Source organism: Lethenteron reissneri, chromosome 22 (genome assembly GCF_015708825.2).
Source record: "Lethenteron reissneri isolate LAM-NWPU_2019-01 chromosome 22, ASM1570882v1, whole genome shotgun sequence".
NCBI classification, from domain to species: Eukaryota; Metazoa; Chordata; class Hyperoartia; order Petromyzontiformes; family Petromyzontidae; genus Lethenteron; species Lethenteron reissneri.
In genome coordinates this window covers 4,091,460-4,112,818 of record NC_083800.1, presented here as the reverse complement: position 1 = coordinate 4,112,818, position 21,359 = coordinate 4,091,460, and the positions used below count along the sequence as shown (strand labels likewise).

The following is a 21,359-nucleotide window of genomic DNA, read 5'->3' as shown; positions in this document are numbered from 1 at the left end:
GCACGTATAACAAATGTTTATCTACTGGCAATGTGCATTAATTTTATTTTACAAAGTTGGTTCCTCAGTATTATTTTATGCATACCATGTCTTGTTTATCCAGCAGCATATTGATCATGGCTAATTATGATTTAAACAAATATATTTACTTTTCATTATCTTCCCTTCATTTCCTCATGAACCTGCATTTATTTGTAATGTTCTTAATACATTTACATAACACTGGATTCCCACCCCTGTGTACCAATGTCCATAACTCATCTAAAATCTTAACATTTGTTCCTATTAATGTATGGATATGTATATTCCTCATATATAGGAAATAGACCTGCCTTCATCAACTTTGGTCCTCGTTAAACAGAGAATAATATCAGTCAACTGATGTGATGAGCATGTTTTTTTAAATCCTTTATATTAAGTTCACTTGCTTGCTTGCTTGCGCGCTTACGACCGTGCAAATATTTCGGTCGTTTTTTAACCCACTTCCCGTGATCCAATCGAGCTGACATTTTGCACACAGACTCGTTGTGCGTGACAATTAATGTTCGTGAAATTTTTTTTCCAAAATTTTCCTCTTTTTCATATTTAATTTAAAATACCAATGTGATCAAAATGAAATTCTTACTCAAGAAAAACAGAAATGAATAATAAAATAAAACCGATGCCACGCATATAAAGGATTTATAGTGAAAAACTTTGTTTTTACGGGTTAACTTTTTTACTTTGTGGGTTCTTCCCCCCCGCCCCAACTGTGTTACAGACGAGAATGGGAAAGATCAGGGCGTCAACGTGAGGCAGAAGGTAAAGGAGATGATCGAATTTGTCCAGGACGACGAGCGGGTACGCGAAGAGCGCAAGAAGGCCAAGAAACATCGAGATAAATACATCGGGGTGTCCTCTGACACGCGCTTTGGCTACAGTGAGTATGGACCAACATCTGGGGGGGGAGTGGGGAATGACAAAAGTGTATTGGCTGTGATGGTGTCCGTTGCATTTGTTCAATGAAAACTGTGAAAATGGTAAAATTGTACGACGTCTTGTTTTTCGGTGGGGAAAATTAATACCTAGTGCGTATTATGCACTCACCTGTAGGTTGCGTTGTTACAAATGTGTGCTTGCTAATTGATTCAAATTGTGAACAATTTTCCTAAGCAGTGATTTCTCCATTTAGTTTTTAAGCTATTTATACGAAGTAAAAATATAATTACCAAAATAAAGGCTTTACATTTCATCTGGTGAACTGTATAATAAATTTTCATAATTGTAAGTGCACATTCCTGAGTAACATTTCTCACCTTTTTAAAAAGAGCTAGAAGCTCTTGGAGCAAAATTATCATCCGGCTAGTGTGTTTGGCCTTATTGAATCTCCGCGTGCCCTCAAAATTAATTTTAAGCACAACTTAATCAAATATTCAGTATCCCCGCTGTGTATTTAAGGTTCAAAGCAGAATTTTCCCAAGTTAACGCTCCTAAATCCCCTCTTTTAATGTTTAATCTGGGCGTATTAATCTACGGAAAGATGGCTGGCAAGCGGAGTGAATCCCCTGATCCCAGTGCTGCAGCCTAAATTAGTGCCAGTGTTTGGAGAGCAAATCGCAAGTAAAAGTCAGGAGGCAGACCGGGGATTTGCAGCGGGAAAATTGGCCTCCTCACATTTAATTTCAATTCCGCTTGATTCGTGAGGGCCGGAGAAAATTAGTCTCAAGAAAGGATGTTCTGTGCATTTAATGATGGCTATTGCATTTATTTGTATAAACTTATCAGAAAGGATGTTCTTCCGTTTACTGTGCAACAATTTGGCGCAGTCCAATGCAGTTTTTTTGGGAGTGCTTAGTCGAGCATGTGTTCTATACAATGTTTTTAGAAATGGCATAAATCCCCCTACCCCTAATTTTTGTGTGGTTATATCCATCACAATTGTTTAACTTGGCTTTAAAAAGTGAATTCATGAAAATGGAGTAAATGTGACTGGATGATTTTTTTGTAGATGATCGTTACGATTCGGAACCCAAGATGCGATATGACGATGACTGGGAACGTCCAAAACCTCCGACAAACGATGAGGAGGAATCCTCCGACAAACCTCGGCGAAAACAAAAGGAGTACCGCGATAGGTGTGTGCGCAATTTCCTATAAAAACTCTGATGCCTCTTGAGTGCTCCATATCCCCGTCTCCTCCCTCTCTACCCCTGTTCTACCCACAATATCCAAAGGTTTCCCCCAGCTTTGCTTAAACAAATCCATATACATCATTATTTTTTCTTCTGTTTAATGTTTTTAATGAAATCCAGCATAGCCAAAAGAGATCCAATCTTAAGTTTTCCACTGTCTTGGCCCGGTGTGTTCAGTAAAGCTAATTGAGTATTTATTATAAAAAAAATGTGACTTGGTCGATGGAAAACACTGGCTATGTGTACACAGTTTTAGAAAATCAAGAAAAAAATTGCCTCTAAGGAGTGTCTACATGCTGCCTCCTCTCTCAATCCATTGCAGTATGTTGCATAGTAATTTTATGTAAAACTCATTGTAGAATGGTAATATTACTCAGAGCCTAAGGTGCATTCTATAACCTTACTTCTTACATGGCTCTAGGAAACATTTAACTGCTTGTGAGGGGAAAAAAACCTATGACATGATTACCTGTTAATAATTAAATTTCATACCTGTGCGCATGAGATTGTCGATGAAACAGGTCAAGGACGGTGACACTTTAAACCTAACAGCTGGCTTGATTGTGGCTCCTTTCAGTTATCAGCGTTGCTGTATTATGTCAATTAAAAAAAAACATTCACTTGCAAATTATGTCTTGATAACGTGGCATTTTATACAAAATACATTCGCGACTCCAACCGACTCTTTCATCATTCTGATCTGTCTGCCTTCAGTAAGTGTCCTAGGCATATACATATTTTGCCGCGTCCTCTACAGCTTGGGGAGGTCCTTCATCCAACAGCAGATTTATCACGGATGATGATGAGGACGAGGACGACGTTGGTGACGACGCGCAGTGTCAGTGGCTCATCTTGCCGCCGCACGCGGGGACGATGGGTGTAACGCGTGTTGAAGATGTCTCCTGGCTCCCCGTGTGCGCGGTGTGTGCAGCGACAGCGAGGAGGATCACAAGCCGCGACGGAACAGCTCCAGCAGCAAGAACGCCTACGAGGACGACGAAGCCGACTTCGGTGCCTCGAGCTCCGCCGCCGCCGCCAAGGCTGCCGCCGAGAACAGCGCGGCCGGCAAAAAACGCCCGGCCGTACCCTCCAAGATGGTGGACCTGGGAGCAGCGACGCAGTACAAGGGGGCGGATAAGAAGGGTGGCGGCCCCGCTCCGGTCAAAACGCAGGTGCGTGCGTGATGGGGGGTTATTTTGTACGTGGCCATACGTGCGCGTATCCTGGTTCTTGATGCAGGAGCTTCTGCGTGGGTAGCTTGACGTTTGCTCGTGCTGGTTTTAACCGAGTAGTCTGCGTAACCATTTGGTAAGATTTTGTTTCATTATTTTGATATGATTACAGTATTAAAGGAAGTTGACTTTCATGGTTTAATGTCAAGGTCCTTTTACATTCAATGCCATATTTATTTGTGCTTAATAGTTCAGAACTAACCTTGTGTTTAACTTAATTTACTATTGGTCCGTTTTATAAAGCATATAAAATAACATTAAGCAACTACATTAAAACAAATTTACGTGGAGAACATGTATATGCGATATTTCCATTGTTGGCTTGGAAATCCAGATTTTATTGCTATGAATTGTTCACAGATAATGAATTGCACGTGTGCCACATGTAACGCCATACCACACCACCAAACAAATAACAAATTGCAAGCTACATCAAATTTTTGTCACCAATTGTAGCTTTATGCACCACTTACCTGTTCAACCACTGACCTGCCCATCATGTACGACTCGTATAACGTTTTATTTGGTTCCAGTTTTGCATATTGTCTTACGAACCATTGCATGACGAAGGACTTGTATTCGTAAGCAAGAGTGACCAAATGACTGATATCATATAATGATGTGGAACATAGCCATACACACGCACACACGACTTTTTAATATCATGTTCACATTGTATGCACGTATTGTAAATCTGCACGCACAATATGTATTGCTGCATTTACGCATCACGTAAAAATTCCAGTGATTTAGTTTTGTACTTTTTGAAGACATTTAATTGAGGATCCACTTGAAAACATTCTACAACTAAAAAACAAAGCAGTCCTTTTGTCCCTGCCTCATTTAGGCTAGCTGAGGCATCTGATGCGTTAAAGTACGGGGATGAAATGTGCTTGCCTACGAGCAACAGGGGAGACATCCTCCTTCCCCAGTAAACGTTAAACACATTGCAGCACAGCTGTGCGTCAAAGATAAACCCCATTAGAATCCGTTTATTTTCCCGTCATTAGGCTGATAGGCTGAAACAACTGGCATCTGAAAGCTATTTGTTGGCAGCGGCAGTTTTCGGCGCCGAACAGTTGTTGTTTGAAATTGGGTAATGGGCCCGTTCCACCGCTTTGCCCTCGTCTCTCTCCGTTGTCTCCCTCTCGCTCGCCCTGTACCCTATGGCTACGCTCCCTCCATCTGCTGTCAAGCTGAGGCCCCAGCTGTTCCCGCCACAGCAGTGCAATGCACTGTACCGTCTCCGATGAGTGCAGCTGGCATGTGCCTTTTTGGGTCCTGTGGATGTCTGTGTTTGCACCCTTCCATCTTTTTGCATTTCCTCCGATTACTTTATTATGTCCGTGTATGAGTTTTGAACTGTGTGCCTCGTGGTTATGTGCGCATATACTTGCACATGCACGCGTACTTGTATGAATGTTTACTTGCCTAAATGTACACGCAAATATTATACAATAACACCTCCATTCACTATGTATATAAATATATGCAGTGGGTAAAGATACGTTTTAACTTTTTTCAAATGATTACACAATAGTTTCTTAATTTTGACATGTTTAACTTATTTGAAAGCATGCATTCTTTATTACTTTTGCTACTTTTGAATATATAGCGTGTAAAAAAAAAATCCCCCATTTATATTTTACTTGTTTAACCCATCGATGCATCTGGACTGGATGTGATTAGAGGTAGACATGATTTTAAGCACAGCTGGCAAGATCCATTTCTCGAGGTCATCAGATGTTGCGAGCATATGAAACGGATGTGGCACAGCGATGCTCGCTAAAACACAGCTGTGTAGTGCTTACACGTACTGTGATGCCATTTAACCTTTTCAGACTGGATGCAGTGCCAGGCATCTGCCCGCCTTCCCATCTGTTTATGCGATAAAACTTAAATTAAGTTATGTTTTTTTGTCGCCCGGTGAATGCTTTGCATTTCTATGCAGATTTTCTTTAAAGTGGGTAACCCATAGCCCTGGAAAGATAATTATTTCTTTTGTGCAATAGTTACTTATGCAGGTGATTAATGAAGATTCGTTTTTTTCTCCCAATTTTAAATAGAGCTTTTGCGTGCGTTCATCTTTGCGCTGAAACCCAGAGTTAAATAAGCCTTATTTTACACTATTGTTAAATGATACAGCAGCAAAGTCATTGCCTGACCTCTCCATATAAATAGCTGTACCCAAGGGCAGGATCATACAAATTGATGCTGCTTTGGTTTCATGGGTGACATTAAGACTTTTTTTTCACACCCCTTTTCATTTCATCACTCCCAAATAAACGCTGCCTCTTTGTTTCCGCATTTCTCGTTACCGAGCCTTTGCAGCAGAGACCTCAGGGATTGATGGCAGATATGTCTGTTTAGGTCAAAGGATTTATTTACTTAAGTTGTATTTATACAGTCCGTAAAGAAGAAAAAAAAACACAATATAGTTACTCTGCTAGTTTATTTTCAGAATTTAATGAAAGCAGATTATCTTTTTTTTATTCTTTTTGTTACTTTTCAGCCTTCTTATTTATTCATATTTTTATTAATAAGGCCAGCTAGCGCAGTGGTTCTGCAATTCCAAGTGTGATGAATGGTGGGGAGACGCTCATCCAGCAGTTGACCGACACAGCAGCTGTACATGTACGATGCAGTTAGAGCTGTGCTGTGTGCTATTAGAATTCTGCGAGCTCGAATACCAGTTGGGGTTCAATTCATTCCCTAATTTCTCCCAGATCTGATAAAAATGGGCTTACCCCCACCTGAAAACTGTGTATATTCCACAACCGGCTTAGCTCAAAGCAGGATGTGCATCAACCCACCACTTCTTGTTTGATTGAGAAATGCCACTTTGACTCTTTTTGACCTTGGCTGAAATTATGAGTGGTGCTCAAAATTTTTATTTTTTGGAATGTTATGTTGGTTGCTGAATAATTGATGATGGTGGTGGTGGTGGTGGATGTTTTGCAGGCTACTCCCACTCCACTGGCAGCCGTGGCTGCTGCGTCTGCTCCTGCCGTCGCCACCACCACCATCGCCACTACCTCCAAGTCCACGGGTGACATTGCCGACCTGCTCTTTGACCCAGGCTTCTCGGGCACCGCTCCGACCCACTCTGCGTCTGGCACAGGTCACTTCGCCAGCCTTGCGCTAAGCCCTACAGTGTGGGCAGGAATGGGCTGAGTGTTTCTGCCACCTTCCCCCCCCCCCTCCCCCACTTCCATACTTCATGTGTGGCCAATAAACATGACGTGCGTTGCATGGAAAACTATCCATCAACGCGTTGGACACACCTGACGTGCGCATGCTGCGAAACAGAGCTACTCGTATTTCTCTACTTTTCCAAGTAAAATGTAACTGTGTTAAATATTAGATAAATCAAGATCATGACAAACAGCCAGCAGTTAAGTCGTAAAGAGGCAATGTGTTTCGATGGTGGGTGCCGTCAGCTATCGTGTGACCCAATTTGAAAGAGCAGTGACATAACAATTTTGGGTGAACAGAGTCCTCCAAGCCCTGCTAGGCATCTCTACCCCTTGTTTTTACCATTGAGTGTGTGTGGCCATGGACCCTAAGTGTGTGGCCAACCAATATCTAAATGATTTCGATTTTTGTAGTTGAACATGTTGCACTATTTACTTTGCATTACAATGCTCACATGCTGTTTGTGCCCTTGGCAGACCTCTTTGCAGACTTTACTGCATTCCAAGAAGCGGGACCCCCAACCATGGCTCCCAGCTTCCCCCAATCACAAGGTTTGCCTTACACACTTCACCCTGTTACTGCACATTGGCATCATAAGTGCCTCATTATTCAAGGCTAAGCATCGGAGAGGTTAACATTTGAATATTGATAAAAAAAACAAGAGACACTTGACAATCTTAATTTGCTTCTGTGTTTTAAACTTTTTCTGACAAATTTTAAGTTAAAAAATTTAAGAGCTTCTTTATGCAGTGCTTAAAAGCATTAAACCTGGCTTTAACAGACCTTAATTTTGTCACATTTCTCATTTTTGCTCAGAGCTAGTGACAGATTTTTGATGTAACCTTTCGCCTGTGATCCCTGTACACATTGCTTCACACCGTTTCACACCATTTCCTGTAGGGGGAGAAGGTTGGGGGGGGGGGTTAAAAACCTCTCTCACATTGTGTCTCTACTCTTGGTGGAAAGGATGGGGGGGGGGCACTGTGGGTCATATGCCCTTCTTAGTGTTGCGTTTGGTTAAGGGCCGAAGTATTTCCGTACACTGTTCTGAAACTGCTGAGCCATTGCTTGAATTGATGGTAGACAAATATTTGCATTTTAAGCCAATGTTATGCTTAAGGGATTTTGCACGCATTGTTGGACAAAGTTGTCCTTATCGTACGGAAGTTGCGATAGGATTAGCTGTTTAGAAAAACTCATGCGATTTACACTCGTGTGCAGATTCTGTGTAACGATGCTTTATCTGTGTGTGTTGTAAATCTCCATAAAATGGGGAGGTGGGCCTTGTGGTTTTGTGTATCGTATTCCCACTCACCATATTGATCAAAGTTTGAGTTAAGCTTCTGTCTGACCAAAACCTCCCTGAGGATGGTCCAGCCTAAAATGAGTGGGCCATTGTTGCAAGTGCTTAAGAAAGAATTATGGGGCAGAATGTAGAGTTAGCTTCTTGCCAGACTTCCCTAACCGATTTATGTCAAGCTAAGAAATGAACTCACCAGCAGTACCTGTCACCACATTTACTTTTAAATGCAGGGTCTATTGTGTTTTCATTTCACTTCACTCTAAATAACCTGTATTTGTTTGAACTGTATGTTTTGAAGCTATTACATTTTGATCTTTTTTTTGTTCCAGTGGCCATTGGCAGTGCCAACAGTGGCTTTGAGGGAGGATGGAATGCATTCGGCCAAGGTCCCAATGCTGCTGCTGCTGCTGCCTTGAGTGGTGGAAGTGATGACCTATTAGGCAACGCCTCCATGCAGCATGTTGCGACGAATCATGGTGGTGCCGGCCTGGACCTTTTTGGAGAAATGCCTGGGCCGAGTATCCCATTGTCGGGCACAAATCCTAACCTTTTTTCTGGGCTCCAGCAGCCACAGCAAAATTTTGCCTTTCCGGGAGCAGTTGGAACTTTTGGCGTAAACCCTCAACAAGGCATGCAGGTGAGAGACAATGATCTGCTGACAGATTTGACTAAATTTTGCACGTCTATTACAGTTCGTCATCCGAATGCTGTGTTTGTAATGCTCACCGTAATTGTCATCAGCTCTGGTCTATCCACTGCTGGATGAAAGCCTCCCCAAGCTGCTGCCATCTGTCAAGATCCTGTGAATAATAGACACTTTGGAAAGTCTCTACCCGTATTCTCACAAAACTACTGTGTACATTTCTGTGTCCGTCCATTTGTTGTGTTTTTGTCACAGTTTATGCAGCCCATGTCCGGAATGAAACCGATGGCAAACATGAACGCAGGAGGCCTGGACAACCGTGCCAAGAACTCGACATGGTCCGACAGTGGTGGAGTTAATATTAGCCTGGAGGGACTCAGCCCCTACGCACAGCCATCCAAAGCGCCTCAGCTCTCCATCAATGCCCTTATGCAGCAACAAGGTAGGTTCTTCTGCTATGGTTTGAGTTACAAGACCAATTGGACTGCACCACTTAAGCAGCAATGTCGGCTGTAAATAATTCATTCACCGTTTCAGCTGTTACTGCCAAAATGTATCTCCCAAACTCGTTTTTTTCCCTGTCACTGCTGTTATATGCAGCATTAAGTAATTTTCCACATGATATGAGTGGTTTAGGGACCCATTGAACGCCTAAGTTTGGGAGTGCATTCACAGGAGAGCCTTCTTTGTATGGTTTTAGCTGTAAAAAAAAACTTATATTATTTATTATTTAAAATACATTTTTCATGCAACATATTTGAGTTATGAATGATTAACTTTTATAAATTTGATGTATTTAAGCAAAATCTGCTTAGGTTGTTTCAAGGCCAATCGTGCATACAATCTTTTTTGTAGTAGAGTTATAAATATTATACAGTTGTACTTTTTGATGTATCCATTTCCCATACGTACTTTGTTAAGCGTCTATATATGTTCACATGTATACGTTCTCGACTGTAACCAGCTTAACATATCTTGGGATAACGTTCTCATAACGTTTACGACAGTCTAAATTGAAACTCGTATTGTAGTGGACGAAGAAGAAAAATCCACCAATTATTTTTACTTTATTTTTATGTTTTATGCATGTACATGTACACAGCCATGCAGCAGCCGCCGATGAATTCACTGAACCAGGGCTTTGGGAACATGTCGCTCGGTGGGACCCCAGCTCCCGCCGCCCCTAAGCCACAGGGCATGCAGTTTCCCGGGGCGCCCGGGCCCTCTCCGTGGATGCAGCCGGCTGCTGGCATGATGTCTCCACCGCACTTGCAGCAACAGCAGCACTTCGGCGTGCCTGCTCCAGTAATGCAGCAGCAGCAGCCTCCACCGCAAGGCATGGTGGGAATGAACATGAGCGCCGCCCCCATGATGCGCGCCGGGATGCCGGGCGGGGCTCCGGGCTCCATGCCAAAGACGGACGCCTTCTCTGGTTTTGCCAATTTCAGCAAATAAAGACTATACAAGATTAGTTGTTGGTGGAATGGGGGGGTGACAAAAGTTATTTGGGTAAAGAGGTGCAAATATGGTTGTTTTGTGTATAAACTTTTTATTAATAAATGAAATACGTTGGCAGTACATGGGTTTTATGCAATTGTTTCATGCTTCCTCACTAACCATTTAAACCTACGCTCATCAAGTAAAATAATGAATATGAGATGCGCATATACGAAGTGCTTACTCAGGCTACTGCTCTTGGCAAGTCCCACCGCCCACTCATACGAACACACGTTAAGATTGACATAAAAATTGCATGCATTTCCATATTTAGATAAATTTTAGGGATATTTTGTAAATCACTACCCTTCCAAGTATCATCCATTGTACAGATTTTACGTTCAAGTGATCATCATTTGCCGTGGATTTCAATCTTTAGTTTGTTATTTGCAATCTTGCACAACTTATTTTGATGCATAGCATTTTACTTGATTGGTTTATTTGCTTAAAGTGATTTTCTTATTTAAATGTTTGTCATTGGCTGCAGCGTTTGAAGGCTCTTTGCGGTTATAAAAGTGTGTTTTTTTGTGATGGGGGGGGGGTAAAAAAATATTGATAATGGAAGTCGTCTCAATGGACAACTGAGGAGGAAGGCTGTGGCATGCTTTAACATCGGTGTCATTGTACGTTTGCCCTCGTATACAGTCGTAGCAAAATATCAGACTGGGTAATACGACAGAGCTTATTTTTCTGCATTTTTAGAATAACAGTATACTCAAAAAAATTTATTAAAAAATCAGTTGCGGCTCCATTAAGTGCTTTTTTCAGATTTTTATCGGCCTTATTCATGGGGTAGAGGTTGCTAAATTACGTGTGGAGAAATGGGAAATAAATAATTTACTCATGTTTTGTTGTTTGTTTAGTGATTTCAATAATATCCAAATCAGTGCTTTGAATGTAGGTCAGACCGTTTTAGTTAATGGTTTAGGTACATGTTTGACTTGGTTGATGGATGCGCTATAAATTATACAGGGTGTTTAAAAACATGCACCCGATTTGAAATTGCTCTATCTCTGAAATTGGGTCCATCTTTTTGAAACGCCCTGTATATAGAAACCTCATAATACTCTAACAAATTTAAATAACGTGGGATGGGATTACCGTTTATAGTTTATTCCCACCCATTTACTAATACATGTATAGTACATGTCTGCAATGTATTTGCGTGCATATATGTACACAGGCTTGCGTGTGTGTAATTGAAAGTATATACATGTATGCTGACACATACACACAAACATATATACACACGTGTGCAGTGTATATATATATATACATGCTTTAAATATATTTAATCCGAACTGTGCAGGCAGAGAGTCAATATTTGACGGGCAGACCTAATGAAATCCTCATCTTCATGAAGGTCTGTCGGCTAAAGTTTTAACATTCTTGCTCAGTTCAGATTCGTTTCCTTCATTCTGAAGAGTCATCGTTGCTAGAGCTGCAATATTCAGTACACATATGCGTGTCTCCCAATTGTGTGTATGTACTGCTTAATTTACTTTGAAATTAAATATATCCAAAACCGTTTCCGCAGGGCTATAAATGGACAAGCCAACGTTTCATCCAAGCGGCCAGTGTAAAGTTTGTGTTCATGTGCAACTGTAATTTTACTCTAGCATTTATTAGTGCGGCGGTATAGAAATGTCAGTTTAAACTTTGCTGGCGTTTGGAGTCAACAGCAGATAATTTTGCAGCATCCTTTCCAAATACAATAATATGACGTTCAAAAGCCTCATGTGCAAAATGTTTTGTTCTTCGTGGCCTCATCTCTATAATCTTAAAGTAGAATTCAAGTCACTAAGTTAAACGTATGGTTATTTAGTTGCAAGTACAGGGGAACACAATGGCCTTTGTTAACACCTACGTAGCATTGTCCAGGGATTGAACTTGAACAATTGCCCACCGGTCAACCGTTACTGTGTGTTTGGTTTTGTCACTCGTCTAATGGCTTGCCGACACAGCCTGTTTTATTTTTCACCCGCATGATTTTACGAATGCATACGATGTACATGACGGTTTTGGGCCAAAAGTAATTAATCTTATGAATGTTCATGTGAGTTGCTATCTTTTTTTTCAGAAGTCAGTCACTTTCCAATACAAAGTGAATCATTTAAGGTATAGGTCACCCATACCTAAAACATCCCAAATCATGTTAATTCTTGACGAAAGTTGGATACATCTATTGGCATATAATCCGCGATGTGTACACCGCCAATTGACCTTCAGGCTTTGGTAATGGTATCAAACGTCACACGTTGAAATGGTCTATAAACTAGCGAATATTAACAATTACTGTTCTTGGTGCCCTGCTTTAGCATGCAGTCACGGAATAGGGCAAGTGTAATTTGCTGGTGTAGTGTTTGTCAATACAGGAGCGCAGTGTAGTACTATTCGACAATTACAGATGCTGAGCAGCTTCTGTGCAAATGCTTTTCATGAGAAATGTTACGCATAGTACTCCATACACTTGATTTATTTGTTAAGTAATAATTTTGAAGCATTTGATTAGCGTACCTGTATACTGTAATCATTTAAGAAAAATGTAAAGTATTTCGTGAACAATCTAACTTTGCCATGTTATGTCCCTTCATCTGTAAAAACAAATTGATACGCTTTAAACATAACATTGGCATTTATCATCGTAGTTTAATCGCTCAAACTAAAATACACTAAGGGATGCAAAATGGTAACATTGGCTGTAATAAATAGGTTTTTTTTCAATTGAAGCTACTTTACATTCTGATCATGATAGAATATTGAACTCTTCAAAATATTTTCCAATTGAAAATTCATGGATAATGTAACTGACTTATGGAGGAAATCCCTTACGCTTTGACATTCTGAGCTTCGAGGCTTCTAGGCACGATGCTGGCATCCTGGAAGGGCAAGGGAGTGTGCTACCTTTTCCTTGGGAGTGAAAGTCATTCTGTGCCCAGATACCGATCAGGACCTTTTGTCTTCGAGTCTAATGTTCAAATATTGTCCTTTGCATTGACGATGCACTGAAGTAATCATTTCCAGCCTCATTGTGAATGGCAATGTGTTCAATTATTTATTAAGTAGGCAAAAAAAACAAGCAGTAGTATCAATTATAGTTAACTACTTAGATATTCATTTTAATAAAAAATGCCAGTGACCTTAAGAGTTGTTGTCATGCATAAGCTGATGTGTATTGCTCCCATGTATGAGGATTAAATGTGTACACAGCTTTCTCTGACATGTGCTGTGTACGCATTGTATATTCGTGATATGCAGTTATGAACAGCTCTTTTAAAGATTTTTGGTCTTTCATTGTCAATTGGTTTTACTGGAGTACTGCAGTTTAGTCTTGTAATTTGCAACATTGTATGGGAAGCTTATTCTGTTGTCCTCTAGACTTATATGTTATTTCAGTTGTAGAGTAACGTTTAATACTTTGAGGCTGGAAATGGCAAATATAATCCATTAACAATTTTGAAATAATGTAACTTTAATCAGAGATTTAAGTTGGTACGTGTATATATTTACAGTCAGGGTTTCAGGGTTCAGCAATGGATACTTCATTCTGTAACTTGATGCCTTAAACTGTTAAAGTGAGGGTGAATATCTCCTGGTATGTGTTTTGTTTGGATTTTCTTGAATTAATCGCTGATTACACATTTTGAGAGTTTTAATAAAAAAGATTTTAATAAAATGTGTGCAAAACATTTCTCATTTTGGTGATAAATCCCTAACTTCATTTAAATACTCTCCTCATGTACAACAATTTCAATAAACGAAATTATTTTTTCCTTGTTTTTTAATTTAATTTTGCCACTTAACATTTGCCTCGAAAAAAATGTTTTTGCCTCCTTCAAATTGACACTGATTGACCCAGGAGAAATACTCTACTTTGGTATTCCAAAAAGACCAAATGGGCAACTTCCTGCCATGATGTGGGTCGCTGGCAAGACTTGGCATTATACCACGGCAAGCAAGGGGATAAGGGTTTGACCGCAGTGCTGAACGCGTAGGCTTGACCTCTGCAATTAACGCGATCGGCTAAAGTAAGCAGAGCCCTTCCCCACTGACTTTCCCGCAAGGCTTTGCCAAAAGCCCCAGTAATTTGATAGAACGTAGTGCGGAGTGAGGAGGGTTGGTATTCATAAACATGTGAACGTAAGAATGTTTTACACGGCCTTTTGAGAAGTGTGGTCGCTCTTATTGATTACATGTAAACTAAACTGAATTGGTGTCCTTGGCGTTTTTAGCCAGTGTGGTTGATGCCAATACTCGAGGCTGTGTACATTGCTCATGTTAATACTCATCGCCTTTTTTGTGGAAATATACGGGAACATTTGCTTGTTCGCAGCATTTAAAAAAAGAGACGAAGGAGCAAGAGTATAAAAGATGTATGAAAACTAGAATATCCAAAAGTTAACAAATGGGAGGCGAAAGATAGCTTTTGGGTCAATGAAAGCAACGGCGGGGCATTGACAGGGGAATTGAAATAAATTGGTGAAATGGTTCAAAACAGACGGGACATAAGGCGAACAGGACGCGGAAGAAAGACAAGTGCAATGAAGCAAGTCGACGTCAAATGAAATTTACCATGAAATGTGACGCAGCGAGAATGGAGAGAGCTCGCGTGGCCCTGTCGGCCCACATCCAACGAGCTTAATTATATACAGATGGTCGAACACTTTTTTTTCATCTCCGCTTTTTCCGTAATGGGATGATACTATCACAAGCAAGTTGTTTGTGCCCAGTTATTCATTGCTTGCCTGCCAATGCAATGCTGTTCTGCACATTGTGTGTGTGTTAAACACCGAAGCAGAGCGTGTACCTTTCAATCGCTTGCTCGAGTGTTTTTTTTGGTTTTTCATTTATTGCGACCGTTCGGCAACGCCACGCACAGCGTTGCATGAAAGTGCCATTTCTGGCATGTTCTAGAAACATGCAGATTGAATTATAGCTTTTTTTTTTTCTCCCTTTAAAATGCTTTCATATGCTGGTAATCGTTTGTAATGTGGATTTCAGTGCAGGTGCGTCTCATCAAAGTTCAAGCAAAGAGCCAAGACAATTCTGTGTAACACTTTTGAAATCATATCTCATCACTTTTGCTCAGCTGTTACTGCTTAAAGCCACTTCTTTTTTGTTCACTTTCAGAGAAAGATAGCTTAGACTTCCTCTTAGCCCCCCCCCCCCACACCTTTTGTCAGTACGCAATGACGGCATTACATACAAGTTTAAAGGTGCAAAGGTATCTCGTTCTATGCCCCTATCGACATCTTTTCCTTTTGGACAACTATCTCGTCCAGTCGCGAACGGGCCAAATTGTCGTTCAGTGAGGGGGGGGGGGTCTCAAACCCAGACCCTGTGCCTCCCAGGTTTCCCCACGACTCTGGGATATCATATCTGCTTCCTCCAGCCGCTCAAATGATGCCAAAAAGGCGCACTGATAAACGGCTTTGTCACGAATAACGCGACAGTGATGTACGAGGCTGAGCCACGGCGAGTGAACGGAGGCGGGGGGGCCCGGTCCTCTGCTATTTTTTTTCGTGAAGGGGCTTTTGTGGAGAATTCGTGTAACTGTAAAAAAAAGCACGTGGCCATCGGCACCTGGGAGCTTGTGGACACGGAAGTGCTTATTTTCACCCGGTGCTTTATGGGATTTTTTGTTTAAAAACAATTTGCAAGAAATTTTGATTTGTTTCGATAGTGGCTCGTGATGCTATTGTGATACAAACAGAAGTGGAAAATGTATTTGTATTAGCTTGTTTTTTCACATCATAAAATATATATTTATTAAACGTAATCAAATGACTTATTACGTTTTGAAAATCACTGTAATGAGGTCAATTGCCGTGAACATTAAGATACATTTGGAATAATGTGGATTAATCACAGTGAAGAATGGGGAAAATAAATGTTTTAACTTGTGAGGTTCCTTATTTTCTATTTTTTTCAGTCATCTTTCACACATTTCCTGCGAGTTTCTCCCTAGAAAACATGCGTTTTCCTGCATTTGGGCCTTTTTTGTAATATTAGAACCGGCATGCTGTAACTTAATCCACCAATATTTCAGCAGGGCTCTGTATGAAATCATCCCATTGCCTTTGACACGGTGATTTATAATAACCCATTTGTGCGCGCCGCCGATGAGTGACATTTCGTTATTTGATTGGACTCTCTGCAATCACATTTTTTGTTGCAGCGTTTGAAATGAAGTGAAGGCCCATTCTTTTTTCCTCCCTTTTTCTGTTCTCCCCCCCACTCTCGTTCTCCCCCACCTCCCTTCCTCTATCCTCTTTCTTTAACAGAGGCACGAACGGGCCCCCACGGAATCCGCTGTACGAGCCATAAATCACCTTCAGCTGCAGCCGGGGAATAAAGGTATGGGGGAAGCGAACTCTAACCCTGCCCCTTGGCTTCCTGTCAGCTGACCTTGCCTGAGTCCAGCCATCAATCACGAACAAGGGGTGGGACCCTGTCACACTACCCCTGCCACCCACCAACCACACCACTGCGGCCGCCGCCGCTGTTTGGAAGGGAGGGCTTCACTTCTGGTGAAATCGCCTGCATGGCAATTTACAGTATCCGCATTAAACAGGACCAACAAAAAAAACTCCGCCCAGCAGCCTGCACCATCATACACGGCCAAATCGATCCGCTCTCGTGACTGCCAAGACTCTGCCCATTGGCTGCCCATTGTCGGTCTCTCGGTGAGGCTCGGATGAGTTATTGGCAGATGTGACAAAATTAAAACTACCACCCACCCAGCAAAAATTAGCGTCAACCCACCTCTCACCCGCCTCTAACTTGCACATTCGCCCACACAGTCACCGCCCTAGCCACGTTTATGCAATGCACTTGTTTGATCTCGAGACATTTGAGTTCGCCTTACTGATGAGATGTTTTTTGTCGCACTTTTCATCATAGCTCTCGCCCTTTTTTGAATCCGCTGCCGGATGAGGTCCTTCCCACAACCGCGTGACTCGTGAGGGTTATTTGACCACACGTGACCACAACGGTCAGTGTGGGTTGGTGAAGGTGGGGTACATATAAGTGGGAACACAGAAGTACCGTACAACAGTGGCTTTGGCTGCATTGCCCTTTGCTGCACACCGCATACAGTAATACTTGACCCATGTAGCATAATATAGTTTAAATTGTGTTTTTTTTTTTAATGGCGTATGTTATTTTTATTATTTCGTTGTGGTGGAGTGACAGTGGTGAAGCCGGAATTTTATTTAAATTGTACATAACAAAATGGGACAAATGTTAATTGTACCCGTGCTGTTCTTCAGTAATACACTCTGCCGAAACCGCCGCGTACATCGTCGAGAGGTGGAGCGATTGAGAATGCAACATTTATAATCACATTCCTGTTAACGAGCCTCGGAATATAAGAACTATGAATTCATGATGTTCATAGCATCCAAAAGTTGTTTACTTTCTATCCGAGACAAAGGCAATAGTAAGGGCTATTGGCATGCCGTGCTATTATGGGGTTGTGCTTTGCAATTATTTTCTTGAAGCTAGTTTTGTTTAAAAATATATATTTGGTGTGTCTTGTGATGGTTTGGTGAACATAGCAACACAATGTTCCACAGTTTACTTTGCCAATTGAAATCAAACGGAGAGCATTGTTAATTTTAACAGTAACGGGATCCTCAAGAAACCACAAACTAGTATGGATAATAATTTTAAAAACATGTTTGCGTGTTAGTTTTGGAATGGGAAAACAACATCCTCTTTTGCTGCCAAGTAATATGCAGGCAATATTATACCATCTTAATAATTGTGGTTATAAATTGTTAATGTTGCATCAGCAAGTTTAGCTGATATAATAAGACAATATTAAAATAAATTTATTAAACAACTGGTTACCGTATGGTCAAGTGACTTTTCTTTGCAAGGCACAGGGATTTGAGAAATTCCTTCCAAATGTAACACAAGCAAGTTTTTTCTTTCTTTAACTTGTTTAGCTTGGAGCTAAAATACAAACTGTCGAAGTGAAATCATTGTGTTGTTGACGTGGTGATTACTGTAAAGAATAAAAATTCTAAAATGATGAATGTCTTGCAAACAGGACTGCTTTATGAACATGCATTGCTGGAAGTCTCCGAAGAAGCTTGACCTGCTTTTAATTACTTATTGATTTCGCGCAATGAAAAACATCCGATGTATATCGTACAATGGCCATATTTGCCTACCAGCTGACTCCATTAACAATACATGAACAGAGCAGTTTATGTAAAATACTGCTCTGCGCTCACTCTTCATTTCCCTACGTATCCTCCCAGAGTATGCGTTCGTGTGCGTGCGTGTGTGTGTGTGTGGCTGGCCCTTCACTTTGCTACAGCCCTGAATTTCCCACCCGGTTACATTTGCATGATACCTCAAGGTAATGTATAAGGCTCTGCTTAATGGGTTGGTTAGGTCACCTTTTTATCTCAGCTTTCAAAGGGTGATGGAATGGTGGCAGCGTGGGTGGGATGAGAGATGTTGGCCGCGGACAGGGGAAGACGAAAAATGAGAACGTCAGAAGCAGGAGTGGTAGCGCAAGTTGCTTGGCATGGATCGCAGTGGCCTTCACACGCAATATTTTCGCTGTGTCCCTTGCCCGCTGCCTGTACCTCGCTGTCCTTGTGCTGATTGCGGCCGCACGGCAGGAGCCAGGACAGCCTTGGGAACAGGAGGCAGAGGAAGCACCTGCAGATAGCCGCAGCCTGCAAAAAAGAAACGCACCAACTTTCTTCGGAGAAAGAGAAATAATGTCTCGTTAAAGACTCAACTGGCTTAAAATACACCGCTGATATTCTTCCTTCATGCTGGGGGCACGTGAACGAAGTTACTTTAAAATAAAAACTAGCTGTGTATGGGTGGTTTGCCCTGCTGAAAGCCTCGGAATTGAAACCAGGTAGGGCGTTGAGCCAGCATCACTGAGATCCTGGGTTTGAAGCCTGGCAGTGATTAAACCAGGCTCTCAGGATAGTGCATCGATGGTGTCAGCCCGGTCGCGATTGACTGCACAAAACACCATGTTAAAAGTGGCTGTACAAATAAAAATATCAATATGACTGTCGTGCGACAAAAAAAATATATCCACAGTGGCAAAGCAGGTGAGAAAGTGCTGCCCTCCGCTGTGTCGAGCAGGGGTCACTGAAAGGAATGATCTCGGATGCAGCTCTATGACAACCACTTCCACGGGCCGTTCTCAAACACGAAGGGTTGCACTGCTGTGCGAGAGATCCGAATGTATGGTTCGTCTCGTGACATACCACCGATGGGATAATCAGGATAAAAAATTAAGAGGGGGGGGGTGGAGGAGGGGGGGGATGTAAAACAAAAAAAATATGAATAATCAGAGAGAACATTCGAATCACTCAGTGGGCGATTGCATTCATGGGGCATACTCTGCCAGTGCTGCGCGAGTGTAGGAAGTTGTACATTTTGCATGCGTGACCTTCTATAATAATGGATGATATTGGTCGCGAAATCCTCTGAGTTAAAACGCCTGACCTTGTTGTGATGTTACCCAACGCTCAATTGCTTATCAATTTACTCTGTTTTTGGCGTTGTCTTGTCCTGAAACTCAACCTGAGGTTTGGGTGTTAGCACTGGCTTTTGTTTTATTTTAACTGAGGTCACAAGGCAAAATGCAATTTATCTAAACAACGATGGAAGGGCCATTGGAAATATGAATTGCGGTTTCAATTTCACTTTTGACACACTTTGTCATTGTTTAAACGATATTGCGTACATCCGTCTGATACGTGAAAAATACTGAAGCGCTGTTTTGCTGGTGACATAACCGGAAAGGAATGGTTGGAGAAGTTATCGTTATTTTCTTTGCTTTTGTTTTGCAACAGCGAGCTAAGTTATTTCTCTCATTCAATTTCTAAGGAAACGAGCGCAAAAAAAGAAAAAAAGCCCTCTTCCCATGCCCGGAAAGGCTGATGCGTTGAAAGAAAGCCTGCAAGACATCATGCATTTCAGCTTCTTAGCTCAGACTCTTGGGTCAAAACCATTACATGCAGAATAAAATTAATAATCATTGCAACGCACCGCACTCAGGGAAGGATGTGATTAATTACACATAGCACAAAACAAGGAGGCCAGCTTTCTCTGATAATTGAACAGCCAAAAAAGCAGGCCTTGGTGCCAAGTCATTAGTCTTTCCCAAGTTTTCGTGCCTCGCATATGGTGACACGACCCCTTTTCGCTGCAGCAGTGCGTTTGGGCAGGGCCAAACATATGGCGGTAAATGGCGCTAGTGACTGGCAAATGGAGCGCCCACTAGGCCCCCTTCCGAGACGTGGTCCTCGCCAGCCGCCCCCTTTTACAAGTCGACCAAATTGCGATTTAATGAGGAAGAGGGCCTCTTGCCGTTTGGGCGCTCCGTGGCCCTGGCACACCCCTGCCCAGAGCACGCCTCCCATGGAGTCTTAACGGTGCAGCAACGGCCGGTGCGACCGACCACTTTCACTTCGGTTTGTTTACATTTCCTTTCGTGGGTTATTTAATTGTTTCTTTAGGGGGGTGGTGGTGGGGGGGCATGGAGAGCAGTGGGGGTGGTGGTGGTGGCAGCCAACAGCTCATAACCTCACCCTGGCAAATAGTGGCCTACTGTGTTATGCTAAAAAGTTGGACGAAAGTTCGCTCTTGCGCTATAATCGTGGGTGCTTCTTTAGGCCTCTACATAGCAGCACGTGTTTTTCTTGTGTTCGCTACAAGCCAATGTGGCATCGTTTGTTTGTGCTGTTTTCGTAGAGTCGATATAAACTACGTTGCGTTTATGGGGTTTTCTGTCGTCATTGTAACGTCATTCAGTTATACTTGTAGGAACCTCCTGGTTACTCCAGCCCACATGGGATTATTGTGTCCGTTCGTCCGTCGTGCAGGGAGGGGCTGGGTGGGGAGGGTGGGGCTGGGTGGGGAGGGGTGGGTGGGGAGGGGCTGGGTGGGGAGGGGTGGGTGGGGAAGGTTTGGGCTTGGTGGGGGGTGGGAGGCGTGGGGCTGGGTGGGTAGGGGCTGGTCACCCCGTGGTGCCCTTATAAAACTCAACGTTTAACCTACTCACGCCGGCTTGTGCCCGCCCTCACAGTCGGGCATATTTGCGGAATACACCACGCCGCCGTTGACTCTGGCCATTGACCGAGCAACCCAACGTTCCTACCAGCTCCCTCCGCAGGAATGTGTTATAATAACGTTCACTGTAAATGTTGTGGATTCACTCTTCAACACACAGGTGGGCTCAAGTAGTGAACTATTTGTCTTTTGTCAACGTGACACTTTTTTGCTGATTGGCCGTGTCGGGTGGTGGAGGGTTACGACACGTATATAAATAA

At 42.3% G+C, this 21,359-nt stretch overlaps 1 protein-coding gene across 3 annotated transcripts in view; it reads left to right on the top strand.

Annotated features, from left to right (window-relative positions):
• CLINT1 (clathrin interactor 1) overlaps positions 1–17,709 on the top strand; it is a 40,197-nt gene extending 22,488 nt beyond the window's left edge. The window contains exons 5-13 of one of the 3 annotated variants that reach the window (XM_061556401.1): positions 761–919; positions 1,988–2,114; positions 3,103–3,343; positions 6,365–6,524; positions 7,075–7,149; positions 8,231–8,538; positions 8,800–8,986; positions 16,326–16,398; positions 16,945–17,709. In XM_061556401.1, the coding sequence (XP_061412385.1) occupies positions 761–919; positions 1,988–2,114; positions 3,103–3,343; positions 6,365–6,524; positions 7,075–7,149; positions 8,231–8,538; positions 8,800–8,986; positions 16,326–16,396 (1,328 nt within the window). In that variant the 3' untranslated portion in view covers positions 16,397–16,398; positions 16,945–17,709. Of the gene's footprint in view, positions 1–760; positions 920–1,987; positions 2,115–3,102; positions 3,344–6,364; positions 6,525–7,074; positions 7,150–8,230; positions 8,539–8,799; positions 8,987–9,646; positions 13,734–16,325; positions 16,399–16,944 lie in introns of those variants that run through there. The other 2 variants (XM_061556400.1, XM_061556399.1) reach the window with 2 other exon arrangements.
• The last annotated feature ends 3,650 nt before the right edge of the window (positions 17,710–21,359 follow it).